The 21,135-nt window shown below is 47.7% G+C and overlaps 2 protein-coding genes across 7 annotated transcripts in view; both read left to right on the forward strand.

The window, feature by feature from the left end:
• Window positions 1-242: 242 nt before the first annotated feature.
• LOC119209460 (leucine-rich repeat-containing protein 30-like) lies at window positions 243-1,707 on the forward strand. The gene has a single exon (XM_037458839.2). The coding sequence runs from the start codon at window positions 510-512 to the stop codon at window positions 1,410-1,412; it is 903 nt and encodes a 300-aa protein (XP_037314736.1). The 5' UTR covers window positions 243-509; the 3' UTR covers window positions 1,413-1,707.
• A 4,611-nt stretch (window positions 1,708-6,318) lies between these two features.
• Window positions 6,319-21,135, forward strand: part of LOC119208995 (receptor-type tyrosine-protein phosphatase mu-like) — a 126,470-nt gene continuing 111,653 nt past the window's right edge. For 5 of the 6 annotated variants that reach the window (XM_037457871.2, XM_062557571.1, XM_037457875.2 and 2 more), the window contains exon 1: window positions 6,320-6,564. In XM_037457871.2, coding sequence (XP_037313768.2) covers window positions 6,492-6,564 — 73 coding nt within the window. In that variant the 5' untranslated portion in view covers window positions 6,320-6,491. Of the gene's footprint in view, window positions 6,565-21,135 lie in introns of all 6 variants that reach the window. The other variant, XM_062557570.1, reaches the window with a different exon arrangement.

The raw sequence follows: 21,135 nt of genomic DNA on the forward strand, positions 1-21,135 counted from the left end.
CAGTATAACGTGCACCGAGTGAGCGCCGGTGTATTTCCGTGTGTTACGCTGTGTGATGGCGGCGGCGATGACGCCATCTGATTGAGCTCAGCCCAGCGTCCTGTCCACGGCTCCGCCCCGCAGTAGTGGGGAGCGGGGAGCGGAGGGTGGTGGGGGGGGGGGGGGCTATCTGTGGACATGCAAAGTGACAGGACCAGCTGGGGTATGAAATCCAGTAAGACAGGGCAGTTGGTCCGCGAGAGGCAGACCACGAGCCCCCACTGCGCTCAGATACAGCGACCCGCGAGTCCACTCGGGGGAGACCGGACCACACGCAGTCGGGATTCGGTGAAACTGCCGCCAAACCGTCAGCACATCGGCGAGCGACGCGTGGAACCGATCATGCTCAGCAGGGGCCGTTTCAAGAACCTCGGAGATCAATCGGCAGCCATCAGCCTTCGTGGTGCTCGCACTGTTGGCTGATCAGCTAACTGTGGGCTAACATCTCGCCGCGGGCTGACAGAATCACGATGGGCGGGAAGCAATCTCGCAGCTCCTCCAGCAAGGAGCTGAATGACGCGGGGAGCCTCGGCCAAAGCAGGAAGAGCTCTGGGAGGGACGACCAGGCCGGCCTTTCCTCGGCCGCCGAGAGAATCCGGCGAAACACCACGGTGCACTTTGGCTACAGCACCCTCAGCCTGGCCATGCGGGCCCTCGATCAAACCCCCTCTGAGCTTTGGGAGCTCCGGGAACTACAAAAGCTGAACTTATCCATGAATTGCTTGTGCTCTCTGCCCCCTGCTCTGGGCGCTTTGGACAATCTGGTGATCTTGAACCTGTGGGGCAACAACCTGTCCAGCCTGCCGGCCGAGATCAGCCTCCTGAAGAAGCTGCGCGTGCTTTTCGCCTGCCGTAACCGCCTGAGCGAGGTCCCGGAGGAGCTCGGCTCCTGTACCTGCCTGGAGGTGCTCAGTCTGGCCAATAACCAGATCACGGGCCTCCCCGGCAGCCTGGCGGCCATGCACAACCTGACCAAGCTCAATCTCAGCCACAACCGCATCACACACATCCCCACCTGCGTCTACAGCATGAAGGGCCTGGTTTTCCTCCATCTGGCTTGCAACCGTCTGGAGACCATCGCGGACCAGATCCAGGATTTGGTTAACCTGAAGATCCTCATCGTGGAGGGAAACAGTATCCACTCTCTGCCCAAGACGCTGTGCTTCATGGAGTCTTTGGAACTCCTCAATGTTGACTTCAACGACCTGCAAAACGTGCCGATGGAAATGTACCTACTGAGCAGGCTCGGCAGGTTGGCCTGCCACCCAATGGATAAAGGACTTCATATTATCCACAACCCCCTCCTCAAGCCTATCCAGGAGGTGCTGCAAGGGGGACTCAGTGCCCTCTATAACTACCTCAAGCCCACGTGAGGGACTCCTGCTGTGTGTGCATGTGTGCATTTGTGTGTGTGTGTGTGTGCGTGTGTGTGTGTGTACATGTGTGGGTGTGCATCTAAAAGAGTCCTAATGGGATGTTGGCACCAGTCGGCACGTGGCAGTCATGCTGTGAGCCATGTATTTCGCCCTGAACGACCTGATTGTATTCAGATACCACCATTCAACAAAAGTGATGACCGGCACTCGGCATTGATGTTGTTGTTTCCTGTTGGTGTTTTATAACGTGTAATGTGAAAGCTGGGTTAAAATTAAAAAAGAGTAACCGCTGTGTCATGTGTAAACTTTTGTTAATCCGAAGGAAAGGGCAAGTCGCTTGGCTCAGGCAAATATTCACAGGTCTACATTTGGGGGCTGATTACCGGTCAGTTGATCTGGTTTGACCTCCGGCAGAGAGGGGGCATGGGGGGTAAATTCGGTTACACATCACCAGCCGCTTTGTTGAATTCAGGTCATGGGGATCCGGTGTGTGAAGTCAGTGGAAGGAATGAAGGAGGGGGGCTTAAGATCTGCAAAATAATAAAACATAACACAACTGGGACTTGAAATCTGATTAATTGTTGTTCCACTCCATGGGATCAGAGCCGGGCTGCAGGCCGTCGGGTGTCGCACAAAGCATCTGAAGCGATTAAAGGAAAAAAAAAAACTTGATTGAAGATTGTTTCTCTAAAAGTGGGGACTACTGTGGAGCAAATTATTCAATTAAAATGAAATAACTTGAAACAATCAAGGTTTTTAAAGCTCAGGTAGCTTTGAAGTTTTTGATCATTGGTTGGTTACATATGTAGGTGTTACTCATTTTGAAAAACAATGATCAAATATATATATATAAAATATTTTTTTCTTAGGCATACATATATATACCTAGGTATGCACAACAATTCAATATTATTTGCCTCGTAGATCAGAGGTGCTTGCAGTGATTTTACTCCTGCAGAAGAGCAGCTTCACCATGTGATGAGTACTGGTTAAACGCATAAATGTTAGTACACCACCAAGTTTGCTGCTGGTGTCAACTTGGCCGGCTGCCCGAAATGCAATGGGGTTTAAATAAAAAAATATTTAGCATTGCCATAAACAGTTCTGAATGAGGAGTTGAGGCGCTGCAGAAAGGGGACCTCTGTTGGTGTGTACCTGTTACTACTTCAGTCAAAGTAGAATGCACCGGTCTTTTCTCTCTCTCTCTCTCTCTCTCTCTCTCTCTCTCTCTCTCTCTCTCTCTCTCTCTCTCTCTCTCTCTCTCAGTGCAACGCTATCTCTCTCTGTCTCACTCAGACACGCACACACAGACACACATTCACACACACACACACATATCAACAACCCATGCATTCATGATGGATGAAGGCCTCCTGAATAAGTCTTTGTCCTAGATAGTGATCATGGGACATGTTGTCAAATAAAGCTCCTCTAAAGATAATGCATCTATGTGAGTCCGATGACCTGAATTCAGGTATTCTGGGGGGGGTGTTACTATTTTAGTTAGAAAACAATATACAACGTTGAGTGAACGTATATGTAATATATATATATATATATATATATATATTCCACCAGTAACTAACAGTTCAAAGCTCTTACTCTTATTATTATTTTATTATCAAAGGGTCGGAGAGCCACTTTTGAAACGTAAACATTGACCTGTGTACATTAAAGTAAAATCTCCTGACAAAGAATTCAAATGAAGCTCCGCAGTCTGCCGACCCTCCTCATTCCACTGAAGGATTGTCCCTCACTAGCGGTCAGCTGTGCACCCGGGATCACCCATGACTGCACTTAGCAGGCTTTGTAGGATTTGCTGATTCTATTTAATTGCTCCGTGCTCCGATAACTTTACTTTATAATGAGACAGTGTGCGAAACAAAGCAACTGGGGGAGCAGCGATTGACACCCTTGTTCTTCATTCAACGTCTTTTTTTTTTTTTTTCTCGCATTAACAAGCCAAAGCTTAAAAAACAGTTTAGCATCACCAGCGGTGACTTCCCCCTAATGAAGGGCGGCCAATCAACCTCATTTTGAACTTTTGACAATCAAGGCAGGGGATAATCAGAATGGATCCAATCGCTAAAATCACTGTTGTGTTGGCGGCCACATGAGGAGAAGCTCAATAAGACTTTTTTTCGGGAGCTAGTCCCGTGATTTATTCAGTCCCACCGAGACTCCTCACACAGGATGAGGTGATTTTCATTATTGACAAGCAGCACTATACCGCCACTTATGTCAATTACTACAACTTGCTATTTAGCTCGCCGTTCTCATGTTTAATTGATTCAAAGTGTTCCCGCGGAGAGAAATATCTGCGAGAATAGATTTTGCCGGCAGGCTGACAGGATTGTTGATGCTGACAATGAAATGTCAACACCACCTATTGGACGGCACAGTGTGTTGTTGAGGAAACACCGACAGTGCGTCGCTGACCTTTTTAACCTTTGAGGCCCAGCAATGGAAACTCCTGGTCCTCGTCTTTTATGCATTTTGAAGCAACTTCCCTCCTGTCCAATCGGTGCACTGTCAAAGCCTTGCTGTACCTTGCTTTGAGAGCGCGATGAAAGCCGCCTAAGCTTGTGAAAGATTATTGGGTCAAAAATAAAGAAAAGCTGCAGGTACATTGCGCACGGCTTGTTTGCCTCCTCACAGATGAAGTTGTTTATTGATTCCAAAACAATGGCGGCTGGATTGCTTTGACAAAGTGGAAATTGTGATTGGTTTGAAAAATCAAATAACAACATATTGAGCTGTAGCATCTGAGCTGAACTCCATGTTGTGATGATATGGTGTGAATGGAAGCTAAGAAGCAGTAGTCTAAATGGTTATCTAAGAGAAAAAAAGTTGGAAATGTAAGCAAAGTTAATGGAGAAATGGCTCAAATAGTTAGCTAAAAATAACGGATATATATATGTTTCCATTGTTTGACCCTGATAAAAGTCATGGCAAGTGTTCAGCTTCGGCTCATCCAAGTGGCAGTTGTACAAACCTGCGAACCTGCCAAAGACAGCCACATTGATTATTTGACGAAATGACGTTGTCCACTTCTAAGTTAAATACAGTTTGAAATCAATACAATTGGATTTGGAACACAAAGGCTGGTGCTGATGAGATAAGATATCGGCCAATTTGGTGAACAGGATTTAGGGACTGTGTCTATGAAGAACCTAAAACACAGCCCTCAATCACATACGCACTAACACGTTATCCCTCTCTCTCTCTCTCTCTCTCTCTCTGCATTGGGGAGTGCAAACAATGATGCTATCCATTCATTTCCCCCATCCAATCGGAGGAGTTTACATTCTCATGAATTCCCATGACAGCTCGGCTCAGACTGGTATTCATGCATTCCTGGCAACGTAACTATCGTGGCCGAGACAATACCTAAAACCCACGGAAAAAACATGTGGCGCTTCTATGAAGCGCTTTCAGCCATTGTTTCGTCAACTTGTGAAGAAAAACAACAACTCCGGCCAGATATACAAGGTCATTTCCAGGGCTAAATGTAGACCCATTTCAATTTGGCTGCATTTTAATTAGCAATGGAAAGTGCTGGTGCAAGTGAAATCACCATGTGTTTATGCATGTTGAAACAATGGGGGAATGACATTGGTTGACTTTGTCATTAGTTGGTTTTCCGTCCCTTTGACAATGCGCGAAGAAAACCCTCCAGCTGTTTGCCTCTGCCGTCTCAGATTAGACCAAATTCTAACACATTTCTGCATATATCAAAGTAAGGTATTGTTATTTGGTTCATCGAAGCTGAAATACATGCGTGTGGCACCATGTGGCTCTGTTATAACACGTCCACCAATAAGCTCCTCTTGAAGGTTGGCCTGTGTTTGCCTCTAATAGGATCATTGCAAGAATTTGAATCAGAAAGGACGCACAAGGTGAACCATGATTAAGAATCCAGCTGGGAAAAGATTTTTCAGGAAACATCAACTTAATAAATGTAGGGGTCAAGTCGAGCATCATGTGATCTTCATCGAAGACAAAGATTCCCGTAAATTACGAATCGATTACAAGCTTGATCCTGAACTGACAAACACTCAAATTATGCTAAATATGTGAATAACTTTTATTTGAAACTCCAGCTTTACATTATTAGTAAATTCAAACAATATTAATATGATATGATATCATTATTTACGATAATCCAAAATACGTCCTTTTTAGATTTAGATCACGCTGGGCTGAGTGACCTCCAACTCAGATGACTATGTAAAATAATTTCATGCAGCAACATTTCTTTGTCTTTCAACTACTTTTTGGCAACAAAAAAAGAAATAAACGTAGATTAGCTCATGCATATCTCATACATTATACAAAACATGGAAAGTATTTATTTATTTGGGGAGATAGACTACTAATGCCCTACATGGCGATAACCCAATGTTCTACTGTGCAGAATATTTGTGCTTCATTAGAAAATAACCTTGTAACAAAAATGTTTGTGTGATAAGATATGACTTCATTATAATCTAAATTTGTTGTAAGATCTATCACTGACATTCATTTTGTATGGCAACTCTAAATGAATGATGGCTGACTTGATAAAATAGAACCCAGAGCTTCTTAAATGGCCCCGACCAAACTTCTCCACCTGGTCCACATAAACGCCACCAGTCAGAGGATGCGCTGGGAGGGGGGGGGGGGGGGGGGGGGGGGCTGGGGGGGTGGGGGGCTGGGGGGGTTGAGTGGAGGGAGAGGGGGAAGGGGTGGTGGTGTCTGACGCGCGCCCTCTATCGGGCACACCGCGCGCGCACAGCCGCTGCTCCCGCGGAGCTGCCGGACCTCTCACTCCACGCGTAATTCCGGAATCAAGACTCACTCACATTCCTCCCTCCAAGTGTGGAGCAAGCCCGGCAAGGAGCAGCCGCGTCGGTGACTGACAGTGTCCCCCTCACACCCGGACGGCACGCCAGGGACAAAGGGGCCGGAGAGAAGACACTTTAGATCAGACGCTCCTAAAAGTGTACGTCGGGTTCAAGTTGCCATAAAGAAAGAAGAGTTGCCAGAGAACCCCGCGGCTGCGGGGCGGGTTGACGCTACGACGGCGCCGTCGACATGGATAAAGTTATCAATTGCTTGTTTGCTGCGATTACCTTGCTGCTGTCGGCACGAGGGGAAGTTTTTAAAGGTAAGGAGGATCACTTGGAAACGTCTACGCGCGCGGACCATACGCGCAGTGCTGCTTTTTTTGTGTCTCGCTCCATCTGCGAGACGAAGTGGAGGGGGAAAAGGCACTTGTAGTCAGTTTGCCCTTTATTTGTTCTGAGGGTTTACGGATAATTCCACCTGTAAATGTGCAGGGGGACATTTGTTTTATCAAATGTTTTTTTTTTTGTGCAGTGCGTGTGGCACTTTTTTGTAAATGCGAACATGTGTTTCCAGCGGGAAAGTGACGCGAGTTACTCGAAGGGTGTCATTCTGCAGAAAGACACGAGCATAAAACCTTAATTGTTCTCCCGTTTGTGCCACTTTGGCGCAGCGGCGCTGCCTTTCAACCCGCAGCGGCAGTTTGTTCTCACCTTTGGTGCCGCTTTGCGCAGCGAGCAGGTTGCGCCACGGGCACCGCGGGTCAGCTCCCCGGTTCCGTACTCACGAGCGGGAGTTGAAGGAGTTTCGTGTCTGCGTCTAACTTTGTCCTGATAAGTTGCTGTCTGATGTGATTAAACCTGAAGGAGATTCGCGCACCGAGGTGTCGCCGCGTGCGCGCCGTGGCTGGTGTGCGCGGAGAGGGCGATTAGCCGGACGAGCCTCGAACCGTCGTTGCCAAAAGACCGGGACTTAAATCCACGGCGTCCTGGCGAGCATCTTGACGACACTTTGTCGTGGAGATGAGAGTCTAAAATATGAATTATATTTGGTGGGCACCCCCCCCCCCCCCCCCCCACCCTACCCCCACACGCCTCTCAGTGTTTTCATCTCAAGTTAATGTGCACTTAAACTGTAGTTTATGCACATCACACATGTTTCATTTCTATTTTACTTAAAACAAATATCTTGCAAGAATGGATGGTTAATGTAGTGCAAAATGCTTTTTGTAGTTATCTCAATTAAATTAACCGGTTTCCCTTGCATGCATCCCGCATGCTTTTGCTTTTCTCTGCAAAGTTTTTTGCTTTGTCTCATTTCTTTTCTATTTTGCCTCTAAATTTGATGATATTGTTGTTTTATCGTCCGATTGTTGATGTGCCCCCCCCCCCCCCCCTTCACACTGCAGTTACACTCCTACTTGAATTAAGGCCATTCATACAAGAGCGACTTCATTTGCTGCGTGTATATATATAAAAAAATATATATATTCACTGCTTTGTAAGAAAGAAAAAGTTCATTGCCGTGGTACAGTGATATGACTTATTTCAATTCCTGAAACAATAGAGCTTTTCATTGTAATGGTTGTACATTGCCCTGGGGGAGTCTATATTCAGATTCTAATTTAGCCCCTGAAGGGATCATTCTTTTATCTCCACAATGGCATTATCAATGAGGAAAATGGTGCATTAGCCCATATTCATGCCAATCAATGAATGTCCGGACTAATGGAGGTCCGTACTGCCAAAACAGTTCACGTGTTATAATGGGACCCCATGTTTATTTATTTTCCTTCTCTATCCTGCTTAGACTCTGAGGAAGCGATGTGTGTGTGTGTGTGTGTGAAGTGAAGTTGTTCTGTGATGTGTGGCATCAGTGGGTGTTGTGGGATTCAACAGATAACTGATGCATTTTTTGCAGAGCCTGCTGGGGGCAGCATGGCACACACATAATATGAAACCCATATGATGAAGTCAAGCAGCAGCGGCGAGCGGAGGGACACAAGGCAGAAACATAGATCAGAATTGAGATGCACTTTGGAAACTGTTTGTGTTCAGTCTGATTTAAAACGAAACAACTAAACTGATAGAAAAATTACAATTTGGTTTTATTCCTGTGTCCCCCCCACTTTTTTCAAGCTTCTTCCTAATAATGTCTCTGATATTTTCACATGTGGCATAAGCAAAGAGACCGTTGGAAAATGCATTCAACGGGTTTATCATAAATTAACGGTTGCTATCAAGTAGTAGTATGATCAGGGGTCACTTTTAGTGACTCAGACCTCTCTCAACCTGCAGCCCAAAGTATTCCTGGTCCATTTTAGTGTGTGGTTCATCGGTCTTTTCTAGCTGGCAACCTCAGTAGTGGGAGATTTATCGGAGTGGGCTTCACTGTAGGGCTCCCAGTGGGGCCCAAGCCATCGATAAATGGGCTCCTAATTGCACAACTCTGTGTGTGCGTGTGTGTGTGTGTGTAAATATGTAAACCAGGAAAAAAATCAATTGGACGTGTGTTGCTCCCTCTGGCGAGGTGACGGATTAGCCACACGCGGATGGAGAGGCTAAACGTGAGCCGCGTGCATGCGGCTGGAGTCGTTTGCAAATGGACGGTATTCGGGGGTTGCACGCCGTCAGCGCCCTGCGACGGAGCAGCAGTCCTCCTGGAGGTCCTTTTAGAAGACTCCATAATCAGGAGCACTGTGCATCTTCCGTGAGCTTGTTTAAGCACCTGCACGTCTGCTCCCAGTGGCGTGGTAGTGATCAACTGCTCTTTTTCTGCCCCCCCCCCTCCCTCCATCCCTCCATCCCTCCCTTGCTGAGTTCACAATGGATGCTCCAGGTTCAAAGTGGAAAGCACACTAAAAAACTAGCAACACTATAAATCACTTGTTGTCTGCAAGCCACGGTGCTTCCGTTTTTGTACATCGCGAAGGACGAGGATGTTTTCTCTCTCTTCTAGAAGGTCTGGCATTTGATATCTATACTCATTAAATTCCAAGGAGCTGTGCGCTTTGTTATGTTTACCACCTTTTTTTTTTTTTTTTCTTCCGGCAGCCATAAAAGCCGGCCTTTGTTTCTCTGATAGGGGCGAGCCGCGTGTCGAGAGTAATGCCCACGCTGGGAGCACTTTGTCATTGCAGAGTGACTGCCGCTGATAGCGTCCTGGTTGACCGATCCCGATTGCCATCCGAGCTGTGACTAAGGAGTGAAACAACACATCGGCTGCTCGGGGGAAGATTAACGGCACTTAATTTGAAGTCGGGCCATAATTTCGTTTTTTGTTTTTTTCCACTCACGAAACGTTTCTTCTTTCTCCCTTCTCTTCTCCCAGACGATTTAATAGAGACTTTCCCCCCCCCCCCCCCCCCCCCCCCAAAAAAGGTGTCCTGAAGGGTGGCAGTTTCCTTTGTGTTAGCCAGTGGAGAATGAAATTAAATATGCATGTGATTTTCTTTTTTTCTTGATGGCTCCAACCGATGGAAAAAAAAAAACCCCTCCATGGTGATTGATGATAGAACAAAGCAGAGAGGGAGGTGTCTACGTTCTTCTGCAACTTTGCTTTTCAGACCCTTTTCATTACGATGATAATGAATGCGGTGGAGACATGGATTTGCCGAAGCTCTTACAGCACTGCGGGTACACGAGTGAGGTCCTCAGAAAGGGCCTGCTGGAGTGTGCCAGCAGGGCTGTCCTAGGACCAATCACAGCGGGTAAACACACAGGTCGCGACTTTGGAAAAAAAAACGTACCTTTCGGAACTTGGTAACAAAAAACCATCCGTTTGATGTGACCGGACTGACGAGTGGCGAGGTCACGTGACAAATGCAATCCAGTCCAGTCTTCAATGGGTCTTAGTAGAGGACTTCGATACCGCATTTTACATTCCATGGCCTCTCAATAGGTGCGCCTCTTGGTTTTGCAAAGGTCCCATAAAGCAAAACAGATGAAGGTAATGTTGGTTGTATTGGCCCATTTTCTTGTGTTTTTTTTACCAAATACTTCCAGACCATCAATTAAATATTCTCTATTAGAATAATGAAGAACTGTTTGTTTATTTGCCGTCCAAGAATCCATCAAACAAGAGGAAGTCTATCCTCGTTAGATTTACTATAACAGAATAAGGAAACGTGTTGCATTCTTAGCAAAGGGCACACAGCACGACGCATTATTCAGCTTTGTCTCAATGGGAGAAGTCAGCATCTGTTCTCAGGAAGTTGCCATCAGGCATTTTTTTTTTTCTTCGGAAATGTTAGAAATGAGTTGCTGAAGTAGGAGATAAGGCAGGTTGAACAAAAACTCCAAAAAAGTAAACAGCAGAGACCGACCAAACGTCACAAATTCCGGCATAGACTTTTTCCTAATTGCAGAAATTAAATCAGGTTTTTCACACAATTCCACAGGGGGTTAATGTATTTTCTCGTTTGCCTCCACTTCATAAATAGTGTTTAACTTCTGGCAAACAAAACAAAAGTAAATGAAAGTGTTATGGGTTGGTTTAAGAAGGCTATGGAAAGTATAATTGACCTGTACAGCGACGGCTGTCAGCCTTAATGTGGAGTTGTTAAAACCTTCATCCGATGAACGCCGCACATCGTCGTCGTGTAGCTCTTTTTTTTCCTTTTTTCCCCCCCAATGACTAGTGATCAGCCGATCGGACGCTCGGCGTCGGCACATTAAACAACTGCGACGCGCGGTGCATGTTTTTGATATCGGGTGTTGAATCCTGACCCTCGAGCTTCGGCTGACACTCTGGTCTCCAGCAGTCAGGTCAACAACCACAGGACTGACCTGTAAACAGCTTCACACTGTTGACCGTGAAAAGAGTCTTTGGGAGCTTTCCCTTCGTTTTGAGATCATTGTGCTGCAGGACTGGCCTCAGATGCGGAGGTTTTTTGCATAAAATGGCCACTGTTCACCGAAACAAATGTGAAACCGTAGCTCAATGCAAAGCCTTCGATGTGACTGTCTGAAGCACCCAAAGCCCGCTCTGTAAACTGGGGAAGTTAAGTTATTGGTCCAAGTCTCACCAATATGGTTCATCATCTTCATATCCCCCGAGTGCCACTCCACATTCAATCATTAGCTGTTGATTTGCAAGTGATTTTATTTACATTCTTGAGAGGCGGTAATAGCTTGAAGTTTGGTCCTCGAGGCGGCTGACGTGGCTGTGTTACCCGGGAGCGCTGCGATGGAATGATAATTGGCCCAGAGATGCGACTGTGTGAAGGATGCTGGACAAACAGAGATGCTCCAATTACACACAGCTCCTTCTTCAAATGAAGAGGATAAAAGCTAATGAATCACACGCGGCCAGCGCAGGGGCTGCCTAATGAAGAGAGAGTGAGAGACAGAGAGGGGAGTGTTTGTGTGTGTGAGAGAGAGAGAGTGAGAGAGAGAGAGGAAGTGTTTGTGTGTGTGTAAGGCATGCTCGAGCAATTCTGTGATCTCATCACCATGTCTAAAGAAAAAAAAGCCCCAAAAAAACAACCCTCGGTAGAAAAACAACAACTTACTATGCTGCAGAACGTGTTTACCGAGGCCTGCCGTCGTTGTAGGTGGCTTCACGGAAATCGAGGCGGCCCGGGAAAATCGCACTAATTAATGCTCCAAGGGTCTCAATTGTTATTAATGGCGCCGAGGAGGCGGAGGGAACGCGGGAGGAGCGGGAGGAGCGGGAGGAGCAAGAGAAGCAGTTTAAATGGGTTTAAACCATTACAGCTCTATCTGCTCTATTGATTGTTAGGCCTCATATCCGCATGCCATGGCGGAAGGCATCTCACACTCATTCAAACATTATGAATGTATTATTTTTGTATGTGAAAAGTCCCCGCTGTCCTTAGGATTAAATCTATATCAAGAGGCCAATGACAGGCAGTTGCGGCGATGGTTTTACACTCGGATTGCATTGACCCCGGCGCCTCCCTCACTTATCTTCGAAAGCTGCTGTCCAATCAGCTGGTTTCTATTCAGCATTGCCGGCTGTAGCCAAAGGGTTGGTAAGTGCACCGAAATTGATTCTGATGGAGCACACTTTGATATTTGGTTCAGGTGAGTGCGTAGCCTTGACCTGCAGCGTGAAGCTATAATTTCGACTCTCGTCAAATAAAACGCTTGGACGGCTAAGTCACGTGCAAAAGCAAAAGTTCCTTTAGTGATTTCATGAATAACTCAAGTTGCCCCTTTCTCGGGACAAGTGCACTTTGCTAACTTGGAGGAGACTCTGTTTCGTGCCAAAAATCTGTCCGCACAGGCGGCTGCATCTCACACAACTGGCGGGGTGCTGTAGGGGGTTGCCGTGGGAAGAGGTGGAGGAGGAGGAGGAGGATAAGGAAGAGGAGGAGGAGGAGGAGGAGAGGTGGGGGCTGCAACTGCTGTTTCACCTTGTCTCCTGTTATTTATTAGGCTTCTGTCAAGGCCCAGGCAGCAGGCAGGTGTACATCCTTTTCCCCTCCTCTCCCCATCCGGGGCCCTATGAGTATAACCAGAGGCAAAATTCCCCATTACTGTCACTCTGAATCTGCAGCCGTCACATTAGCGCACGTCATGCAGTCATTAATGCATTAGGCCTTGTTTGAGTGCCAGTTATTTGCATTGGCTTTTACGCCGTCTACTTGCCCTTGTGCTAAAAGCTGCCTTGGCTGAACCTATTGACCATTTAACTGTTCAATAATGAAGCGATGCATGCGGATGAACATGCCTCCGTGGTCCCTTTAAATAACGACCATAAGGACCAAAAGAAAAACAGCATTCACCAGTCTTTTGAGAGGCAGGCCGAGCATAGCCCCATTTCTTCTTTCTACTGTATGTTTGTTCCCGAAGCCGCCTCGCATATGATCTCACCACTAACAGCAGAGCACACAATTATCCACCCCTGTCCTGCACCCCCCCCCACCCCACCCCAACCAGAATGTACCTGATTATGCTCCCATCGGTCACACTCCGCCGCCTATTTGGAGGCTGTTATCTGTTGGCGGTGGAGACTCCTCGGGGAGTCTCGCAGCCGATAAGAGACTGTTGTTCGGTAAACAGCCCTCTGACCTCCTCGGGCTGGGCTCCGTTTCAAATGGGCCTCTTTTGTATTGGCCCTAAGCTCCAAACCGCCGCTGATACCCCAGGGGGGGGGGAGGCTTAATGGCATTACTGTACGCGCCGCACCGCGCAGGGTGGTCACTCCGGAGCTCCCACAGCCGGAGGAAGGAAGGAGGGGGGGGGGGGGGGGGTGGGGGGGGGGGTTGTGCACGGTTGATGACGTGAAGGACCGTTTCCATGCCCCCCCCTAGCTCGAGGTAGCTAGTGGGAATCTAATTATCTGAAGGTAGATATCAATCCCCCATTTTAGTTTTTTCACCACGCTTCTCATCACTTCTCATCACAACACGAACTACGTTCTCCCCCGCGCTTGGACCCCTCTGTTGACTCACCGAGGCCTGACGCGGGGGCGAGTGCGTCCGTCTTCTGGGGACAAATGGCGAACGGCGGGAACCTTTCAAGTTCCGCAGGGCGTCAGCGCAGTTTATTTTATTTTTTTTGAACACGCCCCTTGTTTCATTTGCCAGCGTGTCTGAGCTAACAGTGCATTGAGAATCAGCAGCCAGGGGGCTGTAGCGCGGTGATCCGTTTGTACTAAATCACTTTGGTGTTAAACACTGCTTCGCCGAAACAACTATTGAGGGGCACACACACACACACGCACACACGCACAGCTGCTGGGCTTGCATCAAAGACAGAGCAAACGCATAAAAAAACCCCAAATAATAACAATAACGAGAAAAGATGATGCTTGGCTCGAAGCTCGACTCCCACCCCGTAATCAGAGTTTGTCACGCTAAAGAAATTACAGGGCACGGGAGTCATTAGGAGCGCGCGTGCATCGCCGCGGCGCAAAACGGAAACAAGAGTTGAAAACGCATGTTTTTCGGGAATAATGCGCATCCGAATAAACAAAAAAAAGTCTTGACAGGTTGATTACAATGGTGGAAGGATGAATTCGCTTGGATGTGGTGTCTCAGAGACTCATCGGCATCGGGGCAAAGAAGTAATTAACATGGAAAGCCTTTTTTCAGCAATGTTATCATACTGTCGCTTACAGTATCACGACAAATAGCCTTCCATTAAAACAAGTCAGAACATTTTTTTTTAGATTTAGTCAAAACTATTAGAGTGAAATCCTTCTTTGTTTGTTTGGTTCCTACTTTTGAAGCGGCCTGTCCGGTTGTTGTTGTTGTTGTTATTTTTCCGCACTCTTCAGCCTCAAGAACTGCGACGAAGACGCTCTGAGCACAGCGCGGGGGCTTCGTGTGTGATTATCTGCACCCAGTGCTGTAGCGATGGTTTGACTCTAATGCAAACATATCTCCCCCCCCCGGCCCACTGAGTCTTTGAGCAAGTCCCAGGGCTGACGCAGACTTTCCCGATCTGCCGTTCCCAGATCTCTAAAAGTGGGCGTTATTCATAATAGAATTCCAGCAGAGACGCTTCAAATCCAAAGCCAGGGACCAGAATTTCTTTTTATCCACACCAGAATCATGTATTTCTCCCAGGTTTCCCTTTTTTTTTTGTCACCACATACGCAGGTTTGGCTCAACCCAAATGTCTCCCTCCTTCGATTTCAGAAAGGGTCGTGCAACGTATTAGAAACTAACAGCTCAACGAGTATCCATATTACACGACGTTAAACGTCACCAACCTGAAAAATAACCATTGCATCTGCGGCGAGTTGTCGGGCCCCCGATCACTGCTGGACGAGGCCACGCTTTGATTGGCTACGTGGAGGGTAAAATGGACTCATTGGACTTAGTGGCTAGACACTAGAAGTGTGAAGTCCTAAAGTTCTGTGTCATGCTTTCACATTCTCTGCACAGTAAAACCAGCTGACCTCGTAACCGCTTGAATGTTCCAAATAGATGGGTGTATATTACCAGTAATTCCATAAATTGCTCGTGTTTCTTTTGGCAGCAGGTGCGGTTGTATTTCACACTGAGTATAAATCACCCTCCGCAACAGGTTCGTTGAAGCCCAAAAGAATGATTTCAATATATTCATCCTACTCCTTGAAATGCCAGCCTGGTGACTCAAATCACATGATTTATGAATTGAAATAATTGCATGCCTTCAGTCAAGAATGTCACAGTACTGATCTTTTTTTTATAACATTGGTGGATTCCCCCCCTCCCCCCCCCCCCTTTGGACAGTGTTGTTCCAAAGCCTCGTGAAGTCGCCGCGGCATCAAACGGTGCTGACGAGGATGGCAGCGGCCCGGTGGGGCAGAGGATGAATAATTCACTGACACGAGCCCAGACTTATCGCCGCGACTCTAATATTCAGCAGCACCTGTGTGTCTGAAAAAACTCTCCCCTTCAACCCACCAGGTTACTCTCCCAGGGGGGGAAAACCTCACCCCCCCGGCACCCCCCCCTCTTCTCCCCCCCCCCCCCTCCCCCCCAGATTCTGACAGAGATGTTCAGAGGAGAAACGGCCCAGTGTACGCTGGGCTGCAGTGTGACTGGACTCCAAAATAATGAGATAATCGCGCACAAAATTAGGGCTGGGCATCGAACCCTCTTTGGCACGGAGCGGAGACGCGGCGAAAAAAAGATTCCAAAAAACAATCGGGTTCTGAGCTGAGTCGGGATGAGGCAACAATCTCACCGCAACATCCATCCAGCGGAGCGTGGTGTGCAGGAGCCTGAGAGGAGCTGATAATGCACCTTGTGAAATGCTGCTTTACAAGGTTTAGAGAGCGATGAGTTAGAGCATTTTGGCAAAAGTCTTGTTCAACTGTTTGCCAGTTTGCCACATTTTCAAACAATATCCCCGAAACCAAACATACGCCGGATTTTCCACTGAAGGATTTGGCTTCAGTTGACCCTTGACTTTGGTCTTTTCCTCTATTTCGTCCCCTGGTGCAGACAGCACCCCTTCCGTTGAGGTGAGATTCTCAGCCGATGACCGTAGCAAAGCCGCCTCGATGGACCAGGCGTCTGCAGGGAACGAATCTCTCTGCGGGGGTCCATCAAATAAACAATGCGGCCCCCATTGAAAGGCGGCTGGCGCCGTTGATGCAGAACGTCCCGCTGGTGGTCTGCGGCGCTTAAACGCCGCCTGCTACCTTCTACGCGTCGGCTCGGCGCACTTGGAGCCTCGTCCGTCTTTTGAATTGTGCATAACGATGACTTTGTTTTTTTTTTTGCGATCAACTCTGAATATTCTTCCTGCCCCCCCCCCCTCCCGCCCTCTGTCTTCGTATCATTCTACATTGCATCATTCGGCCTCCTTTTCTATAATTATCTGAACAAAAGACGCCCGAGCGCTGACGGATCAGCTGCGTCCGCGCGAGCGCGTGGGCGTAAACACGTCGCCCGCGTCCCTTCGGCTGGTCCCCGCGCGTGCACTGTGTGTGTGTGTGTGTGTGTGTGTGTGTGTGTGTCGCACATAGCCGGCGTGGAGCTCTTTTGTTCTGTGGTTCTCCTGCTTCCTTCCCCGTGTGTCAGATAGCGGCCCCGGTCTAGGGGCTTATTATCTGGGATGTGACAGAAGGCGGCAGGCAGCGGTGGCGGCGATGCCTTTAATGAAATCTGGGCCCCCCCCGGCTAATTGGTGACACCGCGGCGTGAGGGAATGAGAGAGGCAGTGACCAGGGTGGCAGGACGGAGGGAGGGGACAGCGGGTCCGGGCCCTCGTACCGCTAAATTAAGCCTGCCGTGTTCATTTGTGGTACACACAGAAGGAGGGAACACCTATACTCTTCTTATCAAAATCCTGCAAATGCAAAAAAATATGAAACTCCCCGCTGTTCGACCGATGATGGTCCCCAGTAACCTAATTTTCCACTCAGTGGAGTTTTTCCTTTTCCAATCTTCCATTTTTCATTATAGACTGGCAAGTCTTTCTCTTTTTGCTCTTTCTTTCGGCGAGGTGAAAATGGTGTTCTGCCAATCGAGCAAGAATCACATCAACGCTGCTGGATTTCCACAAAGATATTTTCACGCAGGTATCAAGAGATGAAAAAGAAACAACCCCAGCACTAATTAGTACGAGTGTCTGGTAATCTGAGTTAACCAACCCTCAGAGCTTGGACTGGATGGTTGTCGGCCACCTAAACCCCCCCCCCCACCCCCTCCCCTCCCGGCGTCACATAAAGCCGGTCTGGCTTCCTGATGTCCACCAGGGCTCCTTCTGGGGGGGTCAGACCTGACCTTTCGCTGTTGGTCGAGGGGGGAGTGGGGGGGGGGGGGGTGTAACATACAGACGGCCTCTATCTGTCATGCCCCCAGCTGTGTTTATGCTCTATAAAGGACCACGGGGGGGGGGGGGGGGCTACTCGGATGTTATTTTTGAGTAATAGCGAATGAGGTACAGTATGAGTTGTGTTGCTCGGCTCGATACTGATGGCTCCTACTTGCCCCATTTACTTCTCGCACGATCATTATCTGTCATTGAAATTTAGAATTATACAAGCCATTTAAAAGCTAATCATGAAACATGACTTCCTCTAACATACAGCCAGCATTTCATTAAGTTAAAGAACTTGCGTAAAGGAGCGGTTGGTTTGCAGCTTAAGAAAGATTAATCCTAAAAGACTAAAAGGTGTTGGAATCCCTGTCTGTCCTCCATCTTTCCGGGGTTTCACATCCAGGACTAAGCTAGCGTGTCCCATAAGATCCCGATGAAAGGGCCGGGGGTGCTTTGACCGTGGTTGTTTTAGACCCGCGCATGTAATGACCTGATCAAACATCCTCTTGTGCTCGTGGGCCTGAACAAACACCAAAACAAATCACATTTTGCCTCCACATCACTTCCCTCTGTGACAGATCTAGCCCGAGTCTGTGATCTGGCTGTCCTCGAATACACGGGGAGATCAAAGGAGGCGCAAAACATCTGCATAAAAGATTATGCACGGGTTGTAATTAGCGCCTTCTGCGACAAGTGACAACAGAAAAATGTGAAATTTTGGCTCTAAAATGAAGCGAAGGTGGAGTGAGATTTATAATAACCAGGTCTGAGCTTTAGTGTCACATTTTTAATTGAAGAAATCCCCCAGAGATTGTCCAGCTTTTCCAGGAGCACCCGACTAAAAAAATAAGGATAGATTAGGATAAGTCTTATTAATTTTTGCAAATGCATTCACGCACATTCATTTTCTCCAAGACAATTAGGCAATTTACTTTGACGGCTCCTAATTTCAAGTGCCCAAGTGTACAGCCGCAACTCCGGCAGTGCATTTAATTGAGAACACACTCTTCTCAAATCAGGCTATTTCCTCCTGCCAAATTCGATTCTAAATCATGTGTATTGGTCATATTACACCAATGTACCAGACGAAGATTTACAGTGAGTGATGGAAGATTATTGCTGTGGGCAAAAATGTATTTTTCGCTCCTCTCACACTGGTACAGTGGGTACCATATTCATGGCATGTGGAGAATTTGTCAGAAGATGTAAATTGGCCAAGCTGCAAGAGAAATCGCTTTAATGTGTCTGTGCTACAGCATGTCATCAGAAGCAATTTCTCCCCGACAAAGAGGGTCAGCCGAGGGGGGTGGGGGGGGGGGGGTTGTTTTGCGTGCTCATTGGACTATTATCTAGAATTGTGGATGGAGACCATTTTTGGAAAAATTTCTTTCTAATCGTTGTAAGTAGCTTGGCGAGGTGGAAGTTCATCTTTCACACTTGTAAAAGGATACTATTTCCAGAAATGCAGACGCCCTTTGGCTGTGCGCACCATGTTTCACACGAATACACACACGCACACACACAAACTAGGGAGCAGGGACAGTGACGAGGAATAGAGGCTTATCCTCGTGTGGGAGGAGCTGACATTTACTCTGAAAACTCACCTTTGGTTTCTGCCCCTGGATTTATGATATTCCTCTTATCTAGATTCCTTCGCAATGTTTCATTACTGTTTCACTCTACCAGTGTGTGACTTCCCGTCATGGCTTGTAAGATTCACAACCCCCCCCCCCCCCGACCCCCGCCTCACTCCGAGAGTTAAGATTGAGTTGTCTGAATAGTTTGGTCTCGCACCGCAGATGTGTCTTAAAATGTGCGCAATACGCAAATCCAAAAAGAAGACGATGAAGCATTGACATTTTGGCCGTGCGCGTTGGGCCTGCATCGGGGGCCTCTGTGGTGACGCCGTCGGAACGTTCCAACCTCCCTGCTCTTAATTAACGTTTCGCCCCAACTTGCTCCAATTCTGTCAATCCCTAATTCCAGGAGGGATGTTATCCTTTTCCCCGTTAATACGTTTTTAAACATCTTTTCAATTGACTTGGGAATGTGTGGAGATTTGCTTAACGTATTTGATATATCTACACTATCGCCCTCATAGGAGAAAGAGAGAGAGAGAGAGAGAGAGAGAGGTGTAACGGCAGCTGTTTTACGGGATTTTTTCAGGAAAAAGTTCTTCGCCACTGTACATAGTGATCGGTACGACTGTATAACAGATGTATTAAGAGCCAGACAGCACATTTGTTGCAAGGCAGAGCCGATCCCCTGACCAAGCCCCCGGGTTGTCTCATTTTTACAAATGAACGTCATTGTAAAACGGCTCCCACTTAAAGTCCATAGACGGGCTGAGTTACACCTCGGTGGGCATGCATGACGTTGATGGCCCCTAATATCTGCCAGCACACACTCATGTTCTCGGCGTAATGAGGAAAGCACTTGAAATACAAACAAGCATGCTCCATCCGACAGATCGCATTTTGTCGTAATGAGGTCTGGAACAAACACGGGAATTTTGGTGCCAACAAAACGATGGCAAATTGACTGAGATCTCTTAAATGATACCAGGCGTGGCAAACAGGCTTGCAGTAAACCTTTTATTTTTTAACCAACTGCATTGTGCTCTCGCGAGGGGAAGACAACTGTACAGTCGTAACGTATGAAGACCAATGGCATTTCTTTGTGATCGTAAGACTCGCTCACTCCATCCAGGGCACAGAAATTCAATTCAGTACATTAAAACTTCACATTTTTACAGCATTTAAAAAAAAATGTTGTAAGAGTTGTGCTTGTACAGCTTTAGGCGAATTACCTTCCTGAGTGAAAAAATAAAAGCTATGTAGAAGCCAAGGCTCCATTGTTTCAAACCCATTCAAATGTCTGTACGGTGTGAAGTTCAGCCACGATTTGCTCCTTTTTATGAGCTTCTCTTACCCAGAATCATTGTAACTGTGGAGCTCCTAGTCCTGCCTGTGATATCCACATGGCAGGAGGCAACCAGCTGTGGCCCACCCCTGTTCCCCTGTTGCCTGAGGATGTGGCGGCGGGCTTCCCGGAAGGCAAAGGTATCTCCGGCCGCGGAGACAGATCGGCGGAGACAGGGAACACTTGGGCTGGACGGGTCCCTCAGCCAGGCGCCTGCTGCCATTTAACCGTCTCGCCCTGCTCCGAACTGACGTTTGCATCCCGCCACCTCCCGTCCGACCCGTCGCTCCCTGGCCTGTGTGCGGAGGAAAAGGGAGACGCGGCCCTCTCCTCAACCCCCTCCCCTCAACCCCCGGTGGGGCGCGATGAGATGATAACATCATCTGCCGACTGCCCCTCTTCGCGGAAAAAAAACAAACACTTGTTCCCCCTCCTCGCTCGATCCTCTGTCCAAACAAGGCGGTTTTGTCGGCCGTGAGGGGTGCCGCTAACCCTCTCGGTCCCTGCCAACGGATGCGCCATCACCGCCTGCCAATGCCCCGGGAAAGAAAAAAAAAAGAATACCCAATATGCATATTATTCTAATACGAGCAGTCAGTGACTTGAATTCCTCGGCACGATGGCATAATGAATGTGTGCCTTGTAGGTTCCTACATGAAGCTGTTTTGCCACTTGGATGAATAATTCATGCCAGCCCGGCGGCGATGAATCAACCAGGCAAGAACTAAGAAAATTAGCCA

This window comes from Pungitius pungitius, chromosome 15 (assembly GCF_949316345.1).
Source record: "Pungitius pungitius chromosome 15, fPunPun2.1, whole genome shotgun sequence".
Classification (NCBI taxonomy): Eukaryota; Metazoa; Chordata; class Actinopteri; order Perciformes; family Gasterosteidae; genus Pungitius; species Pungitius pungitius.